This window comes from Dermacentor albipictus, chromosome 1, assembly GCF_038994185.2.
Source record: "Dermacentor albipictus isolate Rhodes 1998 colony chromosome 1, USDA_Dalb.pri_finalv2, whole genome shotgun sequence".
Classification (NCBI taxonomy): domain Eukaryota; kingdom Metazoa; phylum Arthropoda; class Arachnida; order Ixodida; family Ixodidae; genus Dermacentor; species Dermacentor albipictus.
In genome coordinates, this window is record NC_091821.1 from 459,929,558 (window position 1) to 459,955,945 (window position 26,388).

At 48.3% G+C, this 26,388-nt stretch overlaps 2 protein-coding genes across 2 annotated transcripts in view; both read right to left on the bottom strand.

The window, feature by feature from the left end:
• The window catches only part of LOC135902828 (4-pyridoxate dehydrogenase-like), a 151,549-nt gene extending 131,932 nt beyond the window's left edge, over window positions 1-19,617 (bottom strand). Inside the window, exon 1 of the mRNA XM_070531356.1 lies at window positions 19,548-19,617. Coding sequence (XP_070387457.1) covers window positions 19,548-19,566 — 19 coding nt within the window. The 5' untranslated portion in view covers window positions 19,567-19,617. The remainder of the gene's footprint in view (window positions 1-19,547) is intronic.
• Window positions 19,618-22,519: 2,902 nt separating this feature from the next.
• LOC135902810 (4-pyridoxate dehydrogenase-like) overlaps window positions 22,520-26,388 on the bottom strand; it is a 123,380-nt gene continuing 119,511 nt past the window's right edge. Inside the window, exon 12 of the mRNA XM_065433082.2 lies at window positions 22,520-22,974. Within this exon, the coding sequence (XP_065289154.2) occupies window positions 22,830-22,974 (145 nt within the window). The 3' untranslated portion in view covers window positions 22,520-22,829. The remainder of the gene's footprint in view (window positions 22,975-26,388) is intronic.

A 26,388-nucleotide genomic window follows, 5' to 3' on the forward strand; every position in this document is an offset into this window, starting at 1 on the left:
TGCCACCTGGAGCGATCGTAGGTAGCACAGTCGGCGAGACGGGAACAATATTGTAGGTGACCCCCATGACCTGGCGGACGATCTGGTAAGGGCCCTAGTAGCGAGATAACTTCTCTAAGAAGCCAAGACGATCGAATGGATACCACAGGAAAACTAAGGCGCCCGGTGAGAAACGGACGTCGTGATACCGGCTGTTATAAATCATATCATAAGAAGCCAACAAACACTGACACCAAGGACAACAAAGGGAAATTACTTGTACTTTATAAATGAAATAAACAGGCTAAAAGGTAATGGAAATAAAAGTGGATGAAAAAAGAACTTGCCGCAGGTGGGAACCGAACCCACAACCTTTGCATTTCGCGCCTGCGCATTAAGGGTTTCTTTGTTTCATTTATTAAGCACAAGTAATAATTTATGGTTTCCTTATTTTATTTATTCGGCGCAAGTCATAATTTATGGTTTCTTTATTTCATTTATTAAGCCCAAGTTAGAATTTTTGGTTTCCTTATATCGTTTATAAGCACAAGTAATTTCCCCTATGTTGTCCTTGGTGTCAGTGTTTGTTGGCTTCTTATGATATGACTAATAAAAATCGGACCCCTCGGTTAGCCCCCTTTCTTCCCGGCTGTTATAAAGGCGCTTCTGGGCCGACTGCCAGGCCGACCGCCTAGTGATGGCGATCTGACGCGCGTGCTCGGCACGAGTGATGTCTTCACGTTAATATTCGCTAGGTGGCGCTGTAGCAGCCGGAAGTAGCATGTTAAGTGGTAACATCGGTGGACGGCCAGAGAGCATATAAACGGGTGAATAACCAGCAATGTCGTGAGGCGACGAATTGTAGGCGAAGGCCACGTAAGGCAGCGCCAGGTCCCAGTCACCGTGGTCAGATCAAGCATACCATGACAGCATGTCCGTGAGACTGTGATTAAGGCTCTCAGTGAGGAATTTGTTTGGAGATGGTAGAAGAGGGTCAAGGTGTGCTGCGTCGAGGAGGAGCGTAAAAGATTACGGGGAACGAAATGCGCGGCCTCGATATATGGGTAATTAGCAAGGGACAACGTGGTGCAAAATAAAATCGAGGAGCAAAAAATCATCAACGTCACTAGCAGGGTTCATGGAGAGCACTCGAGCGATGGCATACCTGGTCGCGCAATCTGTAGCAACGCCGACCCATTTCGTGCCAGATTTTCACTCAGGAAAAGGACCGAGAAGGCCTAGATCAACAGAGAAGAATGGTTAGGTAGGGATGGACAGCGGTTGAATCAGTTCAGCAGGGTGTGGGGCAGATCGTTTGTGGCTTTGCATTTATCCAAGGAAGCCACGTAGCATCGGATAGACCGGGCGAGTCCGTGTGAGAAGCACCGGCCCCGGACGCGGTCGTACATGCGAGATACACCATGGTGACCGCCACTTAGTTCGTCGTGAAGCTAATGCTGAACCTTGGAACGCAGATGTTTAGATACAATGACAAGCAGTTCAGGGTCATCTGGCTGGACGTTACGACAGTAAAGCATGTTTTCAAGAGGACGGACAAGCGCAGTGACGCTCCGTTAGGTGTAGATTCGGGACGGTCGATGAACTATCGCAAGAAAGCATCACGACGTTGTTCGTCACCAATCTGGAGAAACTCAGACATAGGCATGATGCAGGTGCTAGGCTCAATTTATGATACGTCTGGTTGTTCAACAGGATTTCGGGGCAAGCATTCCACATCCAGATGTAGGCGTCCAGACTTGTAGAAAACTGAGTAAGAGCACTCCTTAATGCCCAGCGCCCAATGACCTAGCCGTCAAGTAGGGTCCTTCAGTAAAGAAATCCGAGAGAGTGTGTCATTGTCAGTGACAACAGGCATACAAGTAAGGACGTAATTTCCAAACAGCCCAGACCAGGACATGAAATTCCTGTTCGGTAATAGAGTAGTTGCGTCCAGATTTCGAAAGTAGACGACTGGTGTGTACAGAAACAAGATGAATGTCTGGTAGGTTTTGGCCCAAAACTGCACCGATGTCATGACCACTAGCGTCCATGTGCCATTCTGTGGGAGCAGCTGGGTCAAAATGTGCAAGAATAGGTGGAGTAGTTAGTGACACCGGAAGCATCAAGAAGCTGGCCTAGCACAGCCATTTGACGAAGAACAATGTGGCCTTTCAAGGAGTTGAGTTCTACTCCTGAAGAAGGACGTATCATTTTCGTTGGGTTCTGAACAAGCTGATGTCTTTCGCACACTCATTATATTACTTATCACTCCACCCACCTTGGCCCATTTGGCGCGTCCGCAGCCACTGAAGTTCGCATCGACGTCAGCGGACATGGCATCAGTGCTCTCTTTGCCCAAAGGCCACAGCAATAAGACCACATCATCGTCTATATCAGTCGGCTTCTCTACCCTTCAGAGCACAAGTTTCCGTTCACTGAACGCGAATTCCTCGCTTTAGTTTGGGCGGTCGCAACAATTCGACCATACTTGTTTGGCCGGGCGTTTTCGATCATCACAGATAACCATGCACTATGCTGGTTGTCCTCCCTTAATGACCCGACTGGACAACTTGGTCACTTGGCAGTGAAGCTTCAGCAGTATACCTTTGATTTCAATCACAAGTACAGCCGAATGCACCAGGATGCCGACTGCATCTACAGCCATAACATGGATCCTCCCGACTCCGCTGTTCATGATGCAGACGCGTGCGTCCTCGCCTTCTCCGACTTTAGCGATACCAAGAACGGACAGCTAAATGATGAAGACTTGCGCTTCATCATCCTCCAGCTATTTTCCCGCCACTCCGGTCCTTCTATCGACCTGTTTTTGCTCCGTGATGGTATTCTCTACCAAAGCAATAGTAACTCCGGTCACTCTAGCTTTCTGCTTGTACACCCTACATCCCTCCGTTCTGCTGTGCTCTAGCAGCTACATGATGCCCCAACCGCTGGACATCTCGGAATTTTGCGTACATACGATCGGATGCGGGGTCGGCTTTTCTGGACAGGCTGTTACCGTTCTGTACGTCGATATGTTGCCGCTTGTGCGTCCTGCCAGCGCCCCAGGCGCCCGTCCTTGTTGCCCGGTGGCCCACTACAGCCTGTTGAGATGCCAACTGTCCCTCTCTACCGCGTGGGCCTAGATCCGGTTGGACCATTTCCGACTTCTATTACAGCGAACAAGTGGATCGCCGTGATCACTGACTGCATCACATGGTATGCCATCACCCGGGCATTGCCCCGACAAGTTGTGCCACTGATGTCCCGTACATTCTGCTTCAAGATGTCATTCTTCACCGTGGCGCGCCACGAGACCTGCCATTCAAAAGTTGCTGACGACATCCTTCGTTCGTGTTCCATATGACACAAGCTAAGCCCACCCTACCATCAACATACAAATAGACTTATCGAACATCTTAATCGCACGCTCACCAGGATCCTCTCTATCATTTCTGCAGATCATCGTGATTGGGACAGCACTTTGCCTTTTGCAACATTCGCGTACAACTCCTCCTGCCACGACGCCGCCAGCTTTTATCCCTTCTACCTGTTGTTTGGCAACCGCCCAACGCTTCCCTTTGAGACTCTCCTGCCATGAGATATATACGTCTTTACAGAATGCATCCGCAATGCTGCTGCTCGGGCTCAAACAACTCGCCAGATTGCATGGGATCGTCTCTCTCCCTCTCGCAAATATACCAAAAACCTGCTATGAGAGCCACCACAGATCCATTTATTTCTCTCCAGGCTCTTTGGGCCTTCTTGCGACGGTGTCTCGTGATGTGGTGCAGTGTTTGCAGCTTGTGTCGATACTCTGCGCCTTATACAGTTCTCCGTCAGCTTAGTAAAGTCACATATGAGGTCACCCCAGTGAACGGTAGTTCGTCATCGTCCATACCACCTAGTAATATCATCCTCATCACCCGCTTGAAGCCCTACTTCTCCGACAACAATGCTTCCGTCCCCTAAGCGCTGAGACGGCAGTCCCGCAGGCGGGGTAATATGTTACGAGCCATTCCCTTACATTGGAGAACGCGCAAGCAAGGGGATGAAGAAGAGGATAGAAGAAGCGCTCATGTGGTTGTTGTTCCGCCATCTCGGCTTCTTGTCTCTTTGTATTACGTAAATATATATTCCCTTTTATATTGCCTAGTCTTAACCCCGTCTAAATATATAAGAATGCCGAGAGTGGGTCTTTTTAGTTTTTGAATCAACAAAATGTTATGTGAGCAGAGTAAAGATGACGCATTGCACATGAAGGTGCTGGACGTTATTACTCTTATTGCTTGATTCTGAAAACGTTGAATTATTACTAAATGAGTAACACAGTTTTGCCCGCTATGAGGTGCTATAGACGATATTCCTGTGAAAGAAAGCGCACTAACGTGACAACAATATTTCTAAACGAAAGTAAGGACGAACATTTAGTAAAGTTCGAATGACATTGGAGAAAGCAAGTATGCAGTAAGACATGCGAGTTAAACATTAAATGTTCATCTAGTCTGACCACGAAAAACATTGCACAAGAGGTAGCATGAATTAGAGTATCGCCCACGTAGACAAAGATATAGTTAGGAATAATTCAGTAATTTCCCGAATATATGGTACATTTCTGGAAATGTATATTTAATTTATGCTTGTTGAACCCGTCGACAACATTTATCAAGTCAGTATTTATTTAAACATCATCGAGTTGACGTCTGTATCGGTGGTTCTTATAATCGTATCGGGCGCATCAAGTGTACAGGAAGAAAGGACACGCTTAGTTGAAGATCACCTATGTAAATCAGAAATAAAAGCGGCCCCAGTATAGACACCTCCTGCACGCCGGTGTTGATGGTTTGGTGGTTCGGATTGAAACGAGATATATGTACCATTTCTTCGCGATCATGCAAATAACTACGAATTAGTTCTAAAGGGAGGCCAAACACACCGATTGACTCCTCTTCCTGAAGTGAAATGTCGTTCATCATCGAGACGAAAATTTGAAAGGTCAACAAATACACCACCAATGAAATTGCAAGTGTCAATGGCATATTTAAATTTGTCTGCTGGTGATAATAGAGTTAATTCAGTTGAGTATGTCGGTCTCAAACTATAATGTTTCTTATTTAAATACGAAACCTGTCTATGTAAGTTCCCTACGGATCAGCAAAAACATTTACATGAATTTTCTGAGAAATGAAGGTACTGAGATGGGGCCGTAATTAGAGATTAATCGCTGGTCGATTTCTTCAAGACGATAATTATTTTTGTTTTTTTCAGCACTCTTGCGAAAAACTCAGTTTGAAAACAAGATTGTTCATGTGACAGAAAACATCACATATTTAATGCGCTAGATTTTCATGTTGGTGCCATAAAAATTATCAAAACCCGCGACTGAATTCCTAATACTAATGATAACGGTGCAGACTTCTTCAGATGAAGCCAGCTAAAGAAAAAATAATAATCTGATCGTGAGCATGTGTAGTCCAAGGGTGCTGTCGACTGAGGTGGATCAATGTCGAATAAGTTATCGAAAGTATTCGCAATATCAGAGAGGCTTTCAATCAGACAGTTTTAAAAGTGAGTGAACGTTATCTCTGAAGGCGTAGTATACCTGCCAAAGCAGGAATTTACAATTCGCTAAAGTTGCTTCCCGTCACTCCCACTTCGTTTTATTTGCTCTTCGAAGTGCTTCATTTTAACGGTACTATACAAATTTGTTAATGTGTTTGAGTGGCCTTTATAGCGCCTCTGTAGATGAACATTAAACGGCGACTTTTTTGTTTTTTTTGCATAAGTTATCCTTTTTCCGTAGTCATTTTAATAGATTAGATGAGAGCCACGGAATAATTGGGGGAACATATTTATTATGCACGATACCAATGTCGAGGAGGCTGTACGTGCATTTTCATCAGCAGATCAAAATTGTTGGGTACTTCATATTTGAAGACCAATCACAAAGCTCAATAATATTAACAATGACTGAGGCAATTTTTAGGTGATTATTAAAGCGCCGGTTCATTTTGATAATACTTGGATTTACTAGACATGCAAAAACAGGTTATTGATCTCGAACTGACACCTTAACAACACCATCTTCGGCTGAATTAATGTGGTTAGCGAAGATGTAATGTATAGGACTACCATCGCCGTTAAGTGAAACACGAGTGCACTTAGATATGGGGTATTCATAACCCTACCCAATAAAATAAGTAATGTATTCAGAGAGATTTGCGTTTTTACTATCAAGGAGGCTGATGTACATATCACCTGAAATTATTACATTTTTTTCCAGTGCTAGAGTATTCATCACATCACCTAAGGCTAAACCGAACTATGTGATAGATGATGACAGCGAGCGGTAGATACAGGCAACAATTTAATTCTTACTGGCTTGCGAAAAGTGTCGTTCATGAAGTCCTATTTAGTTCTTAATTTTATTTTTTCTGCAAAACCAAGTTGCGAATTCATGAAAGAGACAACCACAGGAAAAGGTGACCGAGACAAAAAGAGCGCAAGCTATAAACTGGTGTTAATTGCGTGAAGGTGCCTTATATATGCAGAATCACAGCCAATGAATGGATGAGGACAGTGGGAGGGGGAGTATAAAGATACCCCAGTCAACTCGTAATCTACAACAGCTGCGAAGAAAAATCTGCTCTTTTTGGTACAATTTCACAGAAGTGTCACTAACACATTTATCGCCGTTTTCCTTTATGTGGTAGACCTCCAAAAGCTCACGCGCGCTTTTATTCTAACTTTTTCCTAGAATTTTTATGGTGTTAAGCAGAGGCTTGCATCCACTGCATGCAAGGCAATGAGCGGGCATGTTCGCTCCTTCTTTATTCCGAATTAAACGGGCATGTTCCCGTCCGCGTTCATTCAGGCTACGGCTCGTTTAGCCCACCTAGACGCCTGCACACTCGAGCGGCATTTCATACACCACGCCTGAGGCTGATTTTACATACGTTTGAGCATGTTTTATGCCACATCTGCCACCTCGAGGTGCTTGGCTACCGATTCTCGGGCACAAGCCAAAAAAGAAGACTACGGTTGTGCCATATATGGGCAAAGTTGCGCACAATGTAAAATAAAGTGACCAGGAGGCATGGCGTCCCTGCCGTTTTTTCTGCTCCGCAGAAACCCGAGCCCTGTACCCGAGAAACCTGTGCCCGAGAATCGGTAGCCAAGGAGCTGGAGAGCAGCGGATGCAGCATAAAACATGTTAAAACAGATGTTGTAGCGTACTACCGCTATAGTGTATAGAATATACTGGGTAGTGTGCCGTGCACCCGCTCTTTTCGATGGAGAACCGTGGCGCCGCCAGCAGTGAATACTCAGTGTCTGGCAGATATCGCAGCCATACGGGTGGGTGCAGTCTGTGCGTGTCGTCTGCTTCGCACATCAGTTTGGCAACAGTTGCGTCGGTTTCTATGTTTGCGTATTCGGTGTTATTACAGTGTTGCGTGTTTCTTTTTAGTGGTGTCAAAGAGTGAGTGCGTGGCAGGTCGAACCGCTCGAAGAGCGTGTATCCTCGTTCAATGCACCATCTGATGCGAAGTGGCTAATAGGATGGGCACGAATTATCAGGAGAACGGACAGAAGGATGACATAAACTGCTGTGGTTTGTTAAAAACATTTTGAAAGCAGTTTAATCGAGTGTGCGTTCTCTATCACCGTGAACGGCGTTATCCACGATTTATTCGTTCAGCGACCTCTCCATTCTAGTCGCGTGGATGAAGGTGCCATCTCTGGTTGCCCGAGGGACTCCGGTGCGGACTTTAACATTTCCACGTTGTCGCAGCCCTTGCCTCTAGGATTGCCGTGATTAGGTTTCCTTGCCACGAGTTACCACGTGAGGTCGCATCGGCGACAGTTAGCGGCATCATGGAGAAGGTGAACGGCAGGTAGATGCGATCGGGCACTATGTCGGCAACATAGCCGACGGGGGGCCGTAATATGGACAGTTGGTCTGGCTTGTAACGGGTGGGTGCAGTAATAGGCGGCTGCACACGATTACAAATACGTGTAACGTGACCAGCGTGGCCACAGGTAAAGCATATTGGCCTGTTGTAGGGAGTACGCCGCCAGCTAGCTGGGGCAGCTCCCATCCCTGTCACAAGACGCGTTTATACGGGGAGGCTGCTGACATGACTGCACGGTGGGTGGCAGTCGTGGTCTAAGCATGAAGTGGGCAGAACGAAGAAGCATACTTTAAAAAAGTCGCTGGGTCCTCGCTATGAGTTCATCATATCTGAGGGTTTCATTCACCGGGACATGCTGGGGTGACGAAACGACATCAGCGTAGCTTAGTAGTGCCGCGGCAAGAAGATGTTGGCTCTGCTCTGGCAAGCCCTCACCGATTTCCTGCTCGATAACGCGACGGAGCGGACGCATAAAATTATATGCAGGATGTTGGAGATGTGGCGGCTGAGCGAAAGCTATCAAGCAGAGCTGGCGGGCAACTTTCTCCCCAACGAACGCTTTCATTTCAGCAAGCAACGCTGACTGGTCGGCAATGGCAGCCAAAGCTGCGATGAGGTCATCACGCGAGGAAGGGCGACGTGTCAACGAGCGCTGCCTCCGTAGCTCCTTGTAGCTTTCGCACAGAGTGATGACGTCTGTCACAGACTTAGGATTCTTGGCAAGTAGCATATTGAAAGCATCGTCCTCTATCCCTTTTAAGATATTTCTGATTTTGTCAGACACAGGCATCGTCGCACTAGCTTTGGTACACAAGTTTAGTACACCTTCTGTGTTGCTGTTAAATGATTCAGCCGGCTGCTGCGCAAGCTCTTGCAAACGCTCGCACACAACACGGCGACCAAACACAGCCACGAAAGAGGCATTGAAGGAGGACCATGTCGGAACATTGGTCTCATGGTTCTTGTGCTAGCGACTGGCGACACCCGCGAGATAGAAGAGCACGTTGCTGAGTTTGGCGGGATCGTCCTAATGTTGTGGGCGACTACCCTTTCATATGTTGTCAGCCAGTCCTTGACGTCGGTCTCGTCCGCGCCTCTGAAATTGCAGGGTACCTGTGGGCGAAGCACACCAGAGCACAGGACTGACTGACGAAGCACTTCGTGAGATGGAGTAGGAGGCGTTTGCTTGGCTGCGTCTTCAGGCATGGTTGAGCGTAGGGTATGGGATCATCGTTCGAAGGTTGACCTTGCAGCCTCAAATGCCCTTCACCACTTGCAAAGGCGTTTTTCAGTCAGTGGCGCTTGCGACCGGCTACTAGAGGGGGGCACAGACCCTCAGCACGAGCAGCATTCACGAGCCAAGCGCTGAAGTGGACGAGCCATTAGAAAGCGCCGCAGAAGACGACTTTCTATATCGTTCGAATCCTTCTCTACACCAACAAAACTGAGTTTTGCGAACCGGGAGTCAACCCAGACAACATGGGACGTGTTCTGGAGCAACTTCTTGGAGACTTTAAGAACGTCGTTCACAAGGGCCGAAGCTATACTAGAAGCCCGAGTACAACTACCCAATGAGAACATTGCGATCTTCTTAGAGATCACTCACCTGTTCAGACACGGCAACCCCAACATTCCAGAAGTTCGCTTCTTGATGAGGGGCGTCACCCAAGAGCACTGTGCCGGATTGATATGCATCCCGCCCAAGACACTCTCTGAATTTTCTTCTGAGGCCACAACCGTCCAGAAAACACTCGAAAATAAGAAAAGGTATTTCAGCCAACGCACGCTTCCGAAGTTGAACCACTGGGCACACACAACCTGCGCGACACCATTAGAGCAGTATTGCGAGAGGAGCCTCAGAGGATTTTCGAAAGATCGCCGCCTCAGGTTGCCTCGAACGATGACGTCGTGCGAGACGAAATCCAGTGCTCATTGGGGCTTTCTGAAAGGCAGCCGGAATCACCAAAGACCCAACCTGAAGCCATGACCTAAGCGGCCGACGCCCGCCTTCAAATTATTCCTGCTCGACGGCTCCATGGTGCCATAACGACTCACATCCGTCGTGCATCGTTGCCATGACCTCCAGCGCAACTACCTAATGAGGACAGACGTCTGGTGAATTCCGGACCACCGCCCGCTCTGCTGCTACTGCGGAGAAGAGGGCCGTGTATACGGCCGGTGCCCGCACCGCGAAATGGGACTAAGAGTGTTCGCCATGTAGGCTCCGCTGCCGAAGCTAGATGAACGCACCCGAGATATCGCCGAATACCTCGCCGCCACTCAGTGGAGCCTTGACGACAGCCCCGTTCGCCGTCGTCAGGATGGTACCAGACGCCGCAGCGCCGACGATACACTCGCCCAGCCGCCGGCCGGGCTGTGAGCTCCTATTCGCAAAACTCAAGCAGCAACCAATGGTGATGTGGTTGCTGTACGTCGAAATGGTGAAGATCCTCCGCCACTGACGATGACGCTTCAAGATCCATTTCGACGACACGCCGCCATCCCGACAAAGCCTGGGAGTCAAAAATATGCCGATGACAGGCAACCTGACGATGTCACGTACCAGCCAAAGATCAACGGGACGCAGCCATGATGCGACGCCAGGACGCAACTGCAACGAAAGGCAGAGAACCCCAGACCTCAATGTGTTTCTTGTCGGTCACAAATTCACCGCGCTTATGCACACTCGAGCTGACTACTCCGTCATCAGTAGATTATTCGCTGCCAAGCTGAAGAAAGTCAAGACTACATGGGACGGTCCTCAAATTCGGACTGCTGGAGGAAGCCTTATAACATCGACTGGAATCTGCGTGGCAAGTAGTACAGTTCATGACCGGACCTACCCTGCGACGTTCATCGTTCTCCAACAGCTTGCGAGGCTTAATTCTCGGCATGCACTTGCTGGACCAACACGGCGGAATCATTGACCTGAGGCTAAAGTCGGCAACGCTCTCCGAAGATCACGCGATATCAACGGAGAGCTCCCATAGTGACCACGCCTTGAGTGTGCTCGAAGATCAATTGAGCATCCCCCCACGCTCCATCAGTGTCATTTCCGTGGGCACGGAAACAACTTCAGACGTAGAAGGCGTCACCGAAAGCGATGAACGTCTACTGCTCGATTGGGAAATTTACGTCGCTAGAGGAATCGCTCGAAAGCATGGAGGAAAAGTGGAAGTGATGCTGACCAACTACAGCCAGGAGTTGAGGCACTGAGGCACTGTCACTGTCGGCGTCCCTGCGCTTGGCAGGGAAACAGGCCGGCCGACCTCTAACGGCGACGAGTGGTCCGGCCCAGCACACAAGTCGCCTTTTAACGCGACAGCGTTAAGGAGCTCGTGTCGCAGAAAAGCCGGTGTCGTCGGCGTCAGCGTCGTCGGCATTGGCCGTGAGCGATAACTCCCAGCAGGCACTTCATGAATAAAAACATCTTGCAAGATGGGCTGCGTGGGAATCGAACCAGGGTCTCCGGAGTGTGAGACGGAGACTCTACGACTCAGCCACGAGTTTTTTTTTTCTTTATTGCCTGACTTTGACAAAGAAAGAACAGCATTAGCAATACATAAAACAAAACATAAAAGATACAATGAACACGTCGTATTGACATAAACAGCCTGGTGGGAGGCTGGCTTCGTCACATTAAAATTCATTTAGAGCCATCAATGGCTCCACCCTTGACAGCCACTCGGGGGTATCCCCACCGGCCTTCAAAATCTCAACAAACCGATGCACAGTTTCACGGAAATAAATTCGCGTTGGTCGTGCGTCGGGATCGCAGTAGTATCCTGCCATTCGAGAGCGCCAAATACTGTGGAGGCCAATTAACATTATTAAATCAAACGGAATACCATCCTCGTTAGCAATGGGTAGATACCGTATTCCATGAGGGTCGAGGGGAAACTGTTTCTTTAACGTTCTTTGTAGTACGTCCCAAAAAAATACCCCTCCCCAACAATGAAGAAAAACGTGATCTATCGTTTCTGGTTGTTTGCAGATAAGGCAGTGAGATCCCCATGGAAGAAATAAGCCCTTTTCCTGTAAAAACATTTTTACTGGCAATGTTCCAGTGTGTAACTTAAAAAAGAAGGTTTTAACCCCTGGCGCGACTTGCATTTTTTTTACTCTCTTTAACACGTCCCTACCAGGGCCTCCACTGTACAGGGCTCTGTACATTGGCTCCGGCAGAACAACGTCACACAAATCTTTGTACAATTTTTTCTTTTTTACAGTTGATAAATATTCATTTGAAAACCTCGTTGCAAGGAATCGTACACTTGCGACAACTTCTCTAAAATATCCAAAAATGCCTCCCGTGAGTGTTTCGGTTGAAACAACAAAGTCTGGCAACGCGCGCCCGAGCCTTACTTGGCATGCGGTGCGCAAAAAAGGATCGCTGACGTCGCGAAGGAAAAGAAACCTGTTCACAATCTGCCGCAAAAAAAGGTGTCCCAGGCCCAATCCACCATTCTTGACTCCTCTGAACAAATTTGTTCGGCTGCACCTTTCCCATTGCGCATCCCACACGAAAATGGCAAAAATTCGATGCAGCTTCTGTACATTGAGTCTTGCACAATGTAACACCTGCATTACATACCACAGCCTACTAATAAAGAACAGATTGCACACGGTGGCTCTAGCAAAAATCGATAAGTTTGTTCCTTTCCACCTTTCCGCCTTTCCACGTGTATCATGCGTCTGCGCTGTCCAATATGTCGCGCTATCACGGTAGCATTCTAAAGGTACTCCCAAGTACTTCGTTGGGGTCGTAACCCAGGACACGTTTGCGAAGCGGTCGGGCGCCGATTGCCATTCTCCGTGCCAGAGCCCTAGTGATTTCGCTAAGTTCACTCTGCTGCCTGTGGCTTGGCAGAAGTTCTCTACATATTTAATAGCCTCAGTTACACCTTCCCTACTGGTTGAAAAAACCGCCACATCATCCGCATATGCCAACAGCTTGACTTCCGCTGCTTGCAACCGAAAACCGTGAATTGTCTGTTTTTTCATGATGTTTAAGCACATCGCCTCTATGTAGATGCAAAACAAAAGAGGGCTAAGGGGACAACCCTGGCGTACCGACCGCTGCACGCTAATGGGGGCCCCCAGACTCTGGTTAACGATCAATCTCGTCGTGCAGTTCCGATACGCCAGGGCGACACCCTCGCGAATAACAGAACCAACGTTAACATGGTCTAGTATGCAAAGCAAAATTTCATGCGCGACACAGTCGAAAGCTTTTTCAAGGTCTAGTTGAAAGATGGCCACGCGGCTATTTGTAATATCGCAGCACTCCAGCACGCATCTTGCTGTGTGAATATTAGTCGTAATAGATCGTCCCTTAATCCCGCACGTTTGATGCGGCCCAACGATTTCCTGGATTACTGACTGTAATCTTCGCGCTAAAACTTTCATATAAATTTTGTAATCCACATTTGTGAGTGCGATTGGCCGGTACGCTGTTACGTGTCGTAACCTCTCCACTTCGTCAGTTTTGGAGATTAAGACAGTGTGTGATCTTGCAAAAGACGGAAGCAATTTGTTAATTTTGTAAGCTTCATTAAACACTACCGCCAATATTGGCACGATTCCACGCTTAAAAGCTTTGTAAAACGCCGCGCTTAACCCGTCCGGTCCTGGCGATTTACCAGGATTTAAATTGTCTATCGCCGTTTCTACCTCTGATTCGGTTATTGGCAGCTCTAACCTATCCTTCTGCTCATCGTTGAGTCGCGGCAGTGCCCCAAGGAACTTATCCTTAAACGTGTTCATGTGGGCAACCTGGATTGCGAACAATGCCTGATAGTACTGAAAAAATGCACGCTTAATATGTTCGTTATCATCCGATAACACGCCCCCCATTGTATGTTGTCTATGTGATTTCGACGAGCGTGGGCTTTTTCAATTCCGAGTGCTCGTTTAGACGGTGTCTCCCCAGCAGCTACATGTTCGGCTCTCGCCCGGACCAGCGCACCACGATAACGCTCCTCTTCTATCACTTCGACTTTTTGTTTCGTTTTCCTAATGTCATCGATCCATTTACCAGGCGCTTCGCATTCTTTCTCGAGCAGTTTTGAAAGCATAGACCTTAGATTACGTTCATTTAGTTTCTCCTCGTACGCCATAGAACAAGACCGCTCTATTGCTTTTATTTTAAGTTGTTCCTTACAAAGCTCCCACTGTTGCCATGTTTTCAGTTCTTTATTCGGCTCTATTTTGCCGATTTCTTCAACTACCGCAAGGTTGAAAGCATCGTCTTTAATCAGCTTGTTATTTATCTTCCACAGTTCCCAGCTAAAAGCACTGCCACGTTTTTTTGCCCCAATCCCGCACTCTACTAAACAGTGGTCTGAGAAAGACACCGGCACTACTTGATAACTGTTGCATTTTGGAATCGCGTCCAACGTTAGATAAATGCGGTCCAGACGGGCATGACTTGCACGCTGGAAATGCGTGTACTTCACACCACCCGCGCCTTGCATACACTCCGCCACATCCTCAAGGTTCCATTTGTCTATGATTTGCGACAGTACCTCAGTACTTGCGTCCCTGAACCGCAGATCACTAGTCTTATCACATGCACTCAGGACACAGTTGAAGTCGCCCATGATAATCAGCTGTTTATCGAAGCTGAGACGCTGCTCAACACTTCTAAAGAAATCGACCCTTTCATCCACAACATTTGGTGCGTACAAACATAAAACACGCCATTCTGTATCGCTGAGTGCGAAATCGACAGCAACACACCGACCTGACAAGCACGAGAAATCAGCATGCACGACCAGAGCCGGCAACTTCTTAATAAAAAGGACACAACCAGCAGATGTGCCGATAGCATGGCTTACAATAGCATAGAATCTAGACGTGAAACGTCGCACCATGCTCCCGGTCTCTTCCTCACCGTCAACTTTTGTTTCCTGCACGGCCAATATATCAATGTCGTGCTCCGTTAAAAGCCGATACACCTGACTTTGCTTTTTGCTTTTTCTTTCCTGCCAAGCCCCTGACATTAAGTGTAGCGACCTTCAACGGAGATGCAGGAGCCATTTTCGCAAGGAAGTGAAAAGGCCGAGAGCATGGTGCTTACCCTCCGCGTCTAGCGCGTGGCTAGACGCCATCGTTGAAGCCGGAGCCAGCCTGTGCAGGCTCCGAACCTTGCAGCGTAGGTGCTGTATCGCCGGTTCGCCTCTCAGACGAAACGTTAGGTCGCTGCCGGAGACTGGCCCGCCTGGCTTGAGTTGTTTTTGCAGGCGGCTCCTCGACGCTGGTGGATGCCACCTTATCCCCTTCGCTGCCGGTGTGGCCATAAGGGCGCTTGGCTGGCACGGAGACGCTGACTGCGCGGCCGCCGCTCAGGTCAGCGTTCGGCGAGCTGTTCGCTGGGTCGACGACTGTGGGTGCCGGAACGCTCTTCCAATTCTCCGACGCCTTCGCCCGAGACGCAGGCAATTCCTTCTCCTCGGGGTGCGTCTCTCCGTTGCTTGACTTGGTTGTGTCACTGCTGGCAGGCAATTCCTTCTCATCGGGGTGCGTCTCCCCATTGCTTGACGTGCTTGTGTCACCACCGGCAAGCCCCGACGGGTCGGTCATTCCTGCTGGCTTGCCCACTTCCTCGGCTCCTTTCGCTGCCTCCTCCGCCTCGTCGACGTCCATCAGCAGCTCAGTCGACTTGTCTTGCGATGCCGGCTCCGTAGCAACCGCATACGTGCGGACGCAATCGCTGTCGACGTGACCATAGCGTCTGCATTTTGAGCACCGTGGCACCTTGCATTCACGTCGAACGTGGCCCGTACCACGGCAGCGTAGGCATTGCATAGGCCGCCCAGGCGCCACCACAAGGGCCAACTCTCCTGCAACGCGTAGCTGGTGAGGTAGGTCATCGACCTTCAAACCGGGTTTCAGCTTCAGGAGCACGGTCCTCGTTGTGGACCCTTTCTCCTTGACGCCTGAGACACGCCATCGCTCCCGGGTCACTTCGGAAACGCTGCCGTAAGCAGCGAGAGCCGTCCGAATGTCGTCGTCCGCCACGCCGTGCAACATCCAGTGCAGCCGTAGTTTCACCTGTTGGTTATCTGGATCGAAGATAATGCAGCGGCGTCCTTTTACTTCCAGTTCCTTGAGAGCGGCCAACTTCTTAGTTGCTTCGCTGCTGTTGAGAGTCACGGCCCAAACATGGTTGATTTGGTACGCCCCCAACGCCACCACGTCGGGAAGCGCACCAGCGTTGGCTAGGGCGTCGCGGAAGTCCTCAACCCTGTAGGGCCTAACTCGTACGTCGCCGTGCAAAAACACAGTATTAACCACAACACGTCCGGTGGGCAATGTAGGCAAAATGATCTCGTAGTCCTGACCATCATTGTCTTCAATCCTGTTTCCGCGGCTTGCAGAGGCCGCTATCGCCGCTCCGCTGGAGCACATGATTCCGCGTCCGCACCGAACGGTAGCCGGAAGAAGAATCGACTCAGCCACGAGTTCGATGCTTCAAAGCGGTACAAAAGCGTCTCTAGTGAATGCGGTGTTGCCATCAAAACGAGCTGTTTCTAAGGCTCTTGCGTGCGTCGCTTGCTCAGGCGCACATTTCGTTGCCGCGCCGAACGCGGCGCTGCTCGACGCTGACCGCGTCCGATGCGGGGCGCGTAGTCGCTGCGCCGTAGCCCACTGTCTTACACCCCTTGGCGGGTCGACGGGAACGCTGTCGCGTTCCACTCTTGAAGGCGAAGCTTAAGCGTCCTCCAATTTTTCTACGTGACGGACAGAGTTACGGCACAACGATTCTTAGTCGACACAGGTGCTGACGTCAGCATTCTCCCCGCCCAGCGCTCCGACCGAAAAGCGACTCCTGTGTCGTTTTTGCAAGCCGTCAACAGCACCAGGATTCCAGTTTTCTCGTCACGCTCCGTCATGCTAAACCTTGGCCTTCGACGAGCATTCCGCTGGATTTTCCGGGTCGCAGACGTCCGTCATGCAGTCATTGGAGCAGACTACTTGCATAACTTCGGACTCCTTGTGGACATCCAACGATGCCGTCTCATCGACTCCGTAACCCAGCTATCCGTTCCCGGCGTCCCATCATCAGGCACATCGCCCATAGCGCCTATTTCTGCCATGTTGGACGAACCTTTCGCCGCGCTCCTACGCGAGTTTCCCACTTTGACGCGCCTGCCGGACTGGACGCAACCGGTACAACATGGCGTGTGCCATCACATCGTCACCTCCGGCCCACCGGTCTACTTCCGACCCCGCCGTTTGTCCCCGGAGAAACTCAAGATCGCTCGCGCGGAGTTCAAACACATGCTGCAACTTGGCATCATCCGCCCTTCCTCCAGTAAGTGGGCATCACCACTTCACATGGTGCCTAAGAAGACGGGAGACTGGCGCCCATGCGGCGATTACCGGGCACTAAACAACGTTACAGTTCCTGATCGCTACCCGCTACCGAACATTCAGGACTTCACGGTAGCGTTGCACGGTGGGACGATCTTTTCTAAGATCGATCTCGTTCGCGCCTACCATCAACTACCGGTCGCTGAAGAAGATATTCCCAAGACCGCCATCACCACACCCTTCGGTCTTTTCGAATTTCTCCGCATGCCTTTCGGTTTACGGAACGCGGGCCAATCCTTTCAGCGTTTCATCGATTCCGTCACCCGAAGTTTGCCTTTCGTTTTTGCATACATTGACGACCTTCTCGTCGCAAGCTCTACGGCAGAAGAACATCTTCACCACTTGCGGTTGTTGTTTCCACGCCTTGCCAGTAAAGCAATAGTCATCAACGCCGCCAAGAGTGAATTCGGTCAACCCGAACTCGAGTTCCTCGGTCATATCGCAGACGCTAACGGCATTCGACCACTGCCGTCCAAGATTCGCGTCATCGAAAACCTTCCCCGACCGTCCACACTCACCAAGCTTCGCCAATTTATCGGATTTGTCAATTTCTACCGCCGATTCATTCCCGAGTGCGCACGACTTATGGCTCCGCTAGCCGCCCTCCTGGTAAACAAACGCAAACAAGTGTCTCAGTGGACTGAAGAGGCCACCGACGCTTTCACAAGAGTCAAGTCAGCCCTCACTGACGGCACGCTGCTTAGACACCCAAAGCCAGACGCACCCACTGCCATCATGACCGACGCTTCAAACACCGCCGTTGGTGCCGTTCTGCAGCAATTCATCGACAATGCGTGGCATCCACTCGCTTTTTTCTCCAAGAAACTGAAGCCTGCGCAGTCCCGCTACAGCGTGTTCGGCCGTGAATTACTCGCTGTTTACCTGGCTATCAAGCATTTTCGCCATTTCCTCGAAGGCCGTGCATTCACTGTCTTGACAGACCACAAGCCCCTTGTGCACGCAACGAATCGTTCGGCGTCCTGTTACTCGCCCCGCGAGATTCGACATCTTTCCTACATCTCCGAGTTTACAGCAACGTTCCGCCACATCAAGGGCACCGACAACGTTCCAGCCGACGTCCTCAGTCGTGTCAATGTCGTTTCCACGTTGACATCGGAACCTTTCATCATCGAGGCCGACTTACTCGCCAGTCAACAGCGTGACGACACTGAACTTCGTACACTCCGGAATTCGTCAACGTCCCTGAAATTGAAAGACGTCGTTGTGACCCCAGATGGTACGTCCGTCGTCTGCGACACTTCTAACGACACACCCAGACCATACATTCCGGCATCCCTTCGCAGACGTCTATTCGAAACCGTGCACAACCTGTCGCACCCTGGCATACGCGCGACACAGAAGCTTCTTTCCAGTCGTTTCGTTTGGCCTCGGCTAAACGCGCAAGTTCGCGATTGGGTGCGCTGCTGTTTGTCGTGTCAACGTTCGAAGATCCAGCAATATCCCATTCCACCTGCCAAATCTTTTCTTCCACCGGATGCTCGTTCTGACACCGTACACCTGGACCTCGTCGGCCCTCTTCCACCTTCGAAAGGTTACTGCTACATACTGACATGCATCGACCGTTATACACGGTGGCCAGAAGCTACACCTATATCTGACATCTCAGCGCCCGCTGTTGCAGCAGCTTTCGTGTCTACGTGGATCGCAAGGTACGGCTGCCCATCCACAATAATCACAGATCGCGGTCGGCAGTTTGACTCAGCACTCTTCAACGAGCTACTAAAGCTACTCGGAACGACACGTTTTCGCACAACTGCTTACCACCCGCAGTCCAATGGACTAGTTGAACGTTTTCACCGGCATCTCAAGGCCTCCCTTATGGCACATGAATCACCGGAGAAGTGGGTCCTGCATTTGCCCCTCGTCTTACTTGGCATCAGAGCCGCACTCAAGAGCGACCTAGGTTGCTCCTGTGCTGAACACGTTTACGGCACTCACCTACGCCTTCCGTGCGATTTCTTTGTCGCCACCCCCCAAACGCCTATGCCATTACCTGCCGACTACGTTGCCGAACTGCAAGATTTCTTCAGCCAGATGCGTCCCGTGCCTACACGTTCACAAGAAGCAAGGTCCCCGTACGTTTCTCCCGCACTCAGCTCTGCTACCCACGTTTTTGTGCGTAACTGTGCCGTGCGGAAGCCTTTGCAACCACACTACTCCGGGCCATATTGTGTTCTAGAGCGTCGTCCGACGACGTTTGTTGTGAATGTCAGCGGCCGATCAGACACAAATGCCCTGGAACGTCTCAAACCCGCTTACATCGACGCACCCGCGCCATCAGCTCCACCAATATGCGACGCGACCCTGCTGCATCCTTCGCCGCCGCCTGAGCACGTGACACCCAAGACCAACGCCAAGACACGCCGCGTCACGTGGACTTTTCATCGTTCGTCGAATTTTCCTCCTCTCTAGGGGGGGGGGGGGGAGCCCTCTGTAGCGACAGCAGCATCGGCGTCGCACGAGGGATGACGCAGACGCTCGCGTCTACACGAGGCTCGAGCGGCTGGTGCGTTCCGGCGCGGGCTAGCGTTCCGAAGATCATTAAAAAAGAATGCTACGCTAAGCGACGGAGTGTCGGTTCTTCCTCTCCTGCGAGAGCCCGAGACTTTACCGGTCTACGTGGTCGCTCGTCGCCACAACATTATTGAGAAATTCATTTGTTTCAGCAAGTTCCTTGCGTCACATGAAGGACCTGGGTATGCGTGGTTAGAAAATCTTTTTGCCGAAACGACGTCCGACGCCGACACCTGATTTTCTACGACACGGGCTCCTTAACGCTATCGCGCTAAAAAAAATGCACTCTGGCTCTGGCAACCCGCTGGTAGCACGATCAAGAAAATGCAATAGGCGGAATGTGCCTTTGCGAATAAAATTCAAAATAGAAAAATAAATAAGAACGTAGTTACCTTTGCTGGCTTTAGTGTTTTGACATGGATGCTTTGGCGCAGGTGCCTAAAAATTTTGATATTCTCTTCTGCGGCATGACGGCACAAATAAACCACCAAATCGCTTCCTCACGTCGTATCTCGCTGCGTGATTTCTCAACTTGTCTGATAGTGTGTTGCTTTGGCTTGTCTCTTTGTATGGTCCGACGTGATTCAAAAAAGTCATACACCTTTGGTTTCAATGGTTTACAACAACAATAAACCCACAAAGTTTCGGAATTTAAAATCTCATGCACGACTTTGGAAATGTCAATGCACCTTTTTCATTAGAAGTTTATGAGAACTTTATAACCATAAGATTTCAGAATTGAAATCCATGCGCTCCGTAGATACGGCGGCCTGCGCGAGACACCGTGACGAAGCCGCTCACCATCAAAACGCCCTTAAAAATTTATGCCCGGACGGGATCCTTGCGTTATGTGACTCAAGGTGCATAGGCGTCGCCACGAAATCCATCCCAAGTTCGCGATGTTCGCACTGAAACGTCTTTTCGAGCGTGAAAAAGACATTCTAGACAAAATCCAGAATGATTTCCGGCGCCAGGGGGTGTTTTGTCGGAGGTGCATGACAGCACGAAAAAAGCCCCATAAGTCCATTCCCCCTGGCTACGCCCCTGCACTAGACTACGGTGGCATGCGTACCAGGTAGCACTACACTATCCTGGTGTGCATACCAGATGACAGGAGACCACTATGGTTGTATGCCAGGTATCAACAGACTGTGCTGGTATTTAAACTAGAAAATACTGGAATACATGAAAGTGGTATGGTGTACTTTTTCAACTGGGTGCATCTTGAAACTACACAGGCCGATGTAGGTGTCTACACCGTGCATGGAAAGAAATGATTCTCAACCGCCTAATTTATGCATTTTTTTTCCTGATCATCTACAGGATACAGAACGATTCTGCAACAGTGCACAATTATATTGTGGCTGCCTCGAAGAGTATTCTCCTTCAGTTATTTTCGAATTATTGTTGGTCGTTTGGTGCTGTCACTCGGGAAACTTTTTTAGTATGGTGTTCTCCCTTTATGTGCCATAAGTATGATTATCATTTATACCCAATAAAAAAACAAATTATGTTAGAATAATTTTCAGTTTGTCTTGAGGATTCCCTTCATGCTATTGGTCTCCCAACACCCACTGAGAGAAAGTCTGTGGTGCTTTCACCAAGCTCAAGGCCATGCAGTTTACCATAGCCACTGCATTGTAGTAGCACATAAATATATAGCATGCTTTGCTATCACCATCAGTGTTTCCAAATTAAATTGAATTCCATATTAATTTTAATGTGCTGCACACGAGAAATGGTACAAGCAAAAGCAGCACTGAAGCAGCTTGACCTGATCACACTTTCTACAAAGGTTAGCAAAGGAGTGACATCTTATAGGGAACGAAAACCAACATGAAATACTGAAGTCATTACAATAATAAAAATGTAATAATACTAGAGACGAATTTATCAGGGTGCGATAATTCATAATTTAGCATCACTATATAATTGAATTAATGTTAGAATAGCACATGTGCACCTAAGTTTATATAGGTAAATAAATGGGACTACATTGATATATGAGATATGAATGGATTACATCCTAAACCTGCCATCATCACTGTGTCACTACTATTCCATAAGCCACTTATTATTTTCTTGCTCTCGCATACATTTACTCATTATCCTCCGACTATGTAACCCACCATTCACTCAGTACACCCACGATTCACCCGGCATGCACACAATTCAACCACTATTTACACAAGGCACTCCGCATGTATCCAACTATCCACGCTGCACATCCACCGTTCACCCAGCACATTCTCACTCACCCACCCCTTACACAGGTGAACCAATATGTATCCCACTATCCACCCTGCACGTACACCATGGAGACAAGCCACCCAGTAAGTATCCCACCAATACATCCCACCATCTGCCACTTCACCCACCATCCACACAGTATACCCACAATCATTCAATCATATCCACAATCATGCCCAGCATATTTTCCATCACGTGAAGCGTAAAATTCATCATGAGCAATGCTGGGATCTTCATGGGGTAGTGGTGCCACCCTCTGCGTTATTGCAGGAATAAAGGATAAGTGGTACCATGTCAGAGTGTTGTGATTCGAATCCACATAAATACAGGTTCGTCCCCGTCAAGTTAACGTCTTCAGTGAACACTTTCGCATGGATTAGCATGACAAAGCTTTGCACTTAAATGTCGCACAAGATAAGCAACGACTTTGGAAAAAAATGGCAACCACGGTGAATGGTAATGCGAGGAAGCACACTACGCAATATCGCTTAGCTACGTAACATTCCTTCAGGAATGGGGGACGCTTGAATGGGCCCTTACAAGCGATTGTCATACAATTTTGCATGGATTATAATTTGCTATTTGCGGAGAGGTTGAAAAGTTGAACCCCCTCATCGTCGAAAAGTGCTGTATAATGGTTGTAACGGCGGTCTAATGCGCCTCGAGGGGCGCACTTCTGGGTCGCAGCATATCTGGACACCCACTGTAGGTCGTGACATGAGCTTTTATTTAAATGCAGCATATCGATTCTTGATCATGAGACTGTTTTACTTGTTTTTACTCTTGAACCGAGTTGTCTTCAATAATCATGGCGGCTGCTCGGTGTCCCATCATCATAAGGGGTGCATTAAGGTTTCCCGCCGGAAGGTCAGGCATCGATGAGGCATCCACAACCCGCAGTTTTTTAACGCCGCCAAGGACCCTACGAAACGAGTGCAATGGCACAAGATTAGAACCAGCACATAGAGAATTTAATGTGGGAAGTTGCGTCACACTAAATGGCAATTAATCCCAACTCCATCAACACGCCTCCCCACCCCCCCATTAGAAAGGAAAACTCCTCCTAGCAGGTATACGCGAACTTAAGAGCCATATATTGACTTATTCAATTACTGTTGGCAAGTGGCAGCATTACCAACAATAACATGCATTTGACAATCACAACGTCACTGACGAAGCATGGATTTTTTTACAAGCCTGAGTTGGAGCACCACTTGTCCAAGCAATAATGCCTCTATATATGTACTGGTAGTAAATTAGTCATAATAACTTTGGGTATTTAAAAGAGAATACCGACTTTGTGATTCCCTAACTTGAAAACAGGATAACTCTCCCCACTTTCCGATTATTGTTTCGAATAGAGTACTCCTGAGTCCTCTGGGTACTGTACAGGTCGTTATAGATTACTTCCGCTGCTTTTATTATACCTTCGAGATTGCTGATGATATGACCCTGCTTATCTTTCAGTGCATACATCATGGTTTGTCCTGTGCCAAGTTTCCTTCTCACTGATTTTAGCCTGCGTCCATTATTTACGGCTTCTTTAGTCTTTCTTATGTTATATTTCGCATATCACTCATTTTCACTTTGTTTATCAGTTTTGACAGTTTCCCGAATCCTATCTTATCTCTTGAGTTGGACACTTTCGTTCATTGTCGTTTCTTTCTTAGGTCCTCTGTTGCTTGGGGGAGCTTCCCTACTGGTTGCCATGGAGCATTGCCTCCCACTTCAATTGCTGCCTCTGAGGCCAGCCTCATTACGGTTTCATTCATTGCCTCTGTGTCATCATCATCCCCTCTCTGTTCTAAGGCTGCATATTTGTTTGCAAGTGCCAGCCTAAATTTGCATGCTTTTACCCTTACTGCTTCTAAGTTGACCTGTTCTTTCTTGACCAATTTTACTCTTTCTCTGTTTAAATTGAGGTGAATCCTAGCGCTCACAAGCCTATGATCACTGCACTTTACCCTACCTATCACTTCTACATCCTGCGCTATGCTGGGATCGGCAGAAAGTGCGAAATCATTTTCATTTCTTTTTTCACCATTAGGGCTTTTCCAGGTCCACTTTCTCTTTCTACATCTCCTGAAAAAGGTGTTCCTTATTCTCAGCTTATTTCTTTATGCGAGTTCTACCAGCATCTGTCCTGTAGCGTTCCTAGAATCAACGCCGTAGTTGCAAAGTGCCAGTTCACCCGCCTGCTTTTTCCACACTTTTGCATTGAAGTCACCCATTTCTACTGTTTATCGAGCTTGCACTTTTCTCATCGCTAATTCAACATCTTCCTAAAACTGATGTACTTCCTCATCGTAGTGGCTGGATGTTGTAGCATAGGCTTGTACTACCTTCAATGTGTACCTCTCATTAAGTTTGATTACGACTACTGCTACCTTCTGGTTAATGCTGTAGAATTCGTCAACGTTGCCCGCTATGTCCTTATGGATTGGGAAGCCTACGCGGTATTGCTTCTTATCAGGCAGACACTATAGCAGAGGTCATGGCCGTTATTTAGCAATGAGTAAGCCTCACTAGTTCTTCTAATTTCACTAAGGGGGATAATATCCAATACAGCTAGTTTGAGTTGGTCTAACAGCGTCGAAAGGATAGTAGAGCTGCATACTTTGTTAGATAAAGAAGTAGCAGTTTCACCCGAGAGGCGAAAAGTCAATTAAAACAGCAAATTAATTGATATCTGTATTAAGTAAGGATAGTTTTATCGGCCGTATAAGCTTGTAAACATTCGCTTACTAAACAAAATTAGCGAGTGTCACGTGTGAACAGGTAAACATGAACACATCTCGCTCAATGACCGCGGAAACTCGCTGTCAAAACGCTGCAGTGGGAAATCGCCACAGCAGTATCGATCGAATCGACCTCCATGCATCTCTCGCTTGAACGCGAACGAAACGTCGAAAGCACAGCGCACACGTACCGCTTCCGGCACCACGCACACTCTGCAAACAACGCAGATTGCCTTGAATATGAGGCCGGCGCGGGCGCGCACTTTGGCCACGTCGTAGTTTGCCTTCAAGGCACGGAGCCATCGCGGCTAGCCCGCAAGGCTGCGCCGTAAGCGGCAGCCGCCGGAAAGTTGGTACCCCGTCCCTCGCCTCGCCCCCGTGCCTCGTGCGTAAGGGCGTGCGCTTGGACCTCGCCCTCCTCACTTGCGCATGCGGGATTCAGCCGGTTCGCCTGCCCACCCTCGCAAGCTTTCACTCGCATACATACAGCATACGGCGCGCGGCGGCGATTTTAGACAGTAGCCGTTACAGTTCAGCGAGAAAGAGGGCCCAGCTCGCTTAGCTACAACTCTCGTTTGTCGCCCTAGGGATTTACACGGTACGTAAAGGTGACGCCGACGCCAGAAACGCGCCTCGAGTGTCCATATAAGTGATACCGCTGTAAGAAATTTATAATTCATGTTGGCCGTTTCAACTGACCAGCCTATTTCCAGGTTTTCAATTTTTCTGTTGTACCTGCCAGATCAAAAGAAAGTGGATGCTTCGGAGATATTCAAAAGTAGGATTCGAGAAAATTGTGAAAGGATGCCACAGGGCGCTGACACAGTCAAGAGGCTGACACATTCTTTTTTATCGATTAGTGTGCCATCCAGTATTATAAGAGTTATATTGCGAGCATCTTCCCATATTGTCGCGAATTTTAAGCCAACACTAGAAGAAGCAGCGTATTTAAAAATTGGTTCTTTTATTTGAAAATTGTTTCTTACCATTTAAAATGATAAGCATCCTAGCGCGACAGTGGGTTACATTTAGTAGAATACCTTTGTTAGTTATCATTCGCTAAAGTTTTCAGTGTGTGATTAAACAAAGGCGCGCTCGCATTGAACGGTACTATAGCCTTAGTCAGAAAAACTCATTTCTCAGCCCATACAAAAATGCTTCCTTACTTTCTTTAGAACTTTTATCAACATCCTATCAACTTTAGTAACATCCTATTGACTTTTACTTTTTAGTAACGTTTGTCAAAAGAAAGTTGGTTACTTCTTTTCTAACTTCAGTATGTAAAAAGAAAGTTACTAGAAAGTTAAGACACACTATTTTAACTTTTTAAAAACACGATTCAATAGGAAGGTAATAAAAATAATTATGTTCTTAAAGTACATAACCCAAGTTACAAAACATGCATGAATATTATTCAATAAGGTTATAATTATTCAGTGAACATAGCTGGTGCAAGACAGTGTTGTTTCATGGACAGGTGTAACTTTCCACAATTTGCAATCAACTTTCTAGTAACACTGGTTACTACAAAGTTGTTAAAAATGATTTAGTGAAAAATGAACATATAACAGCATCTGAACTATAAATGAATATGCAAA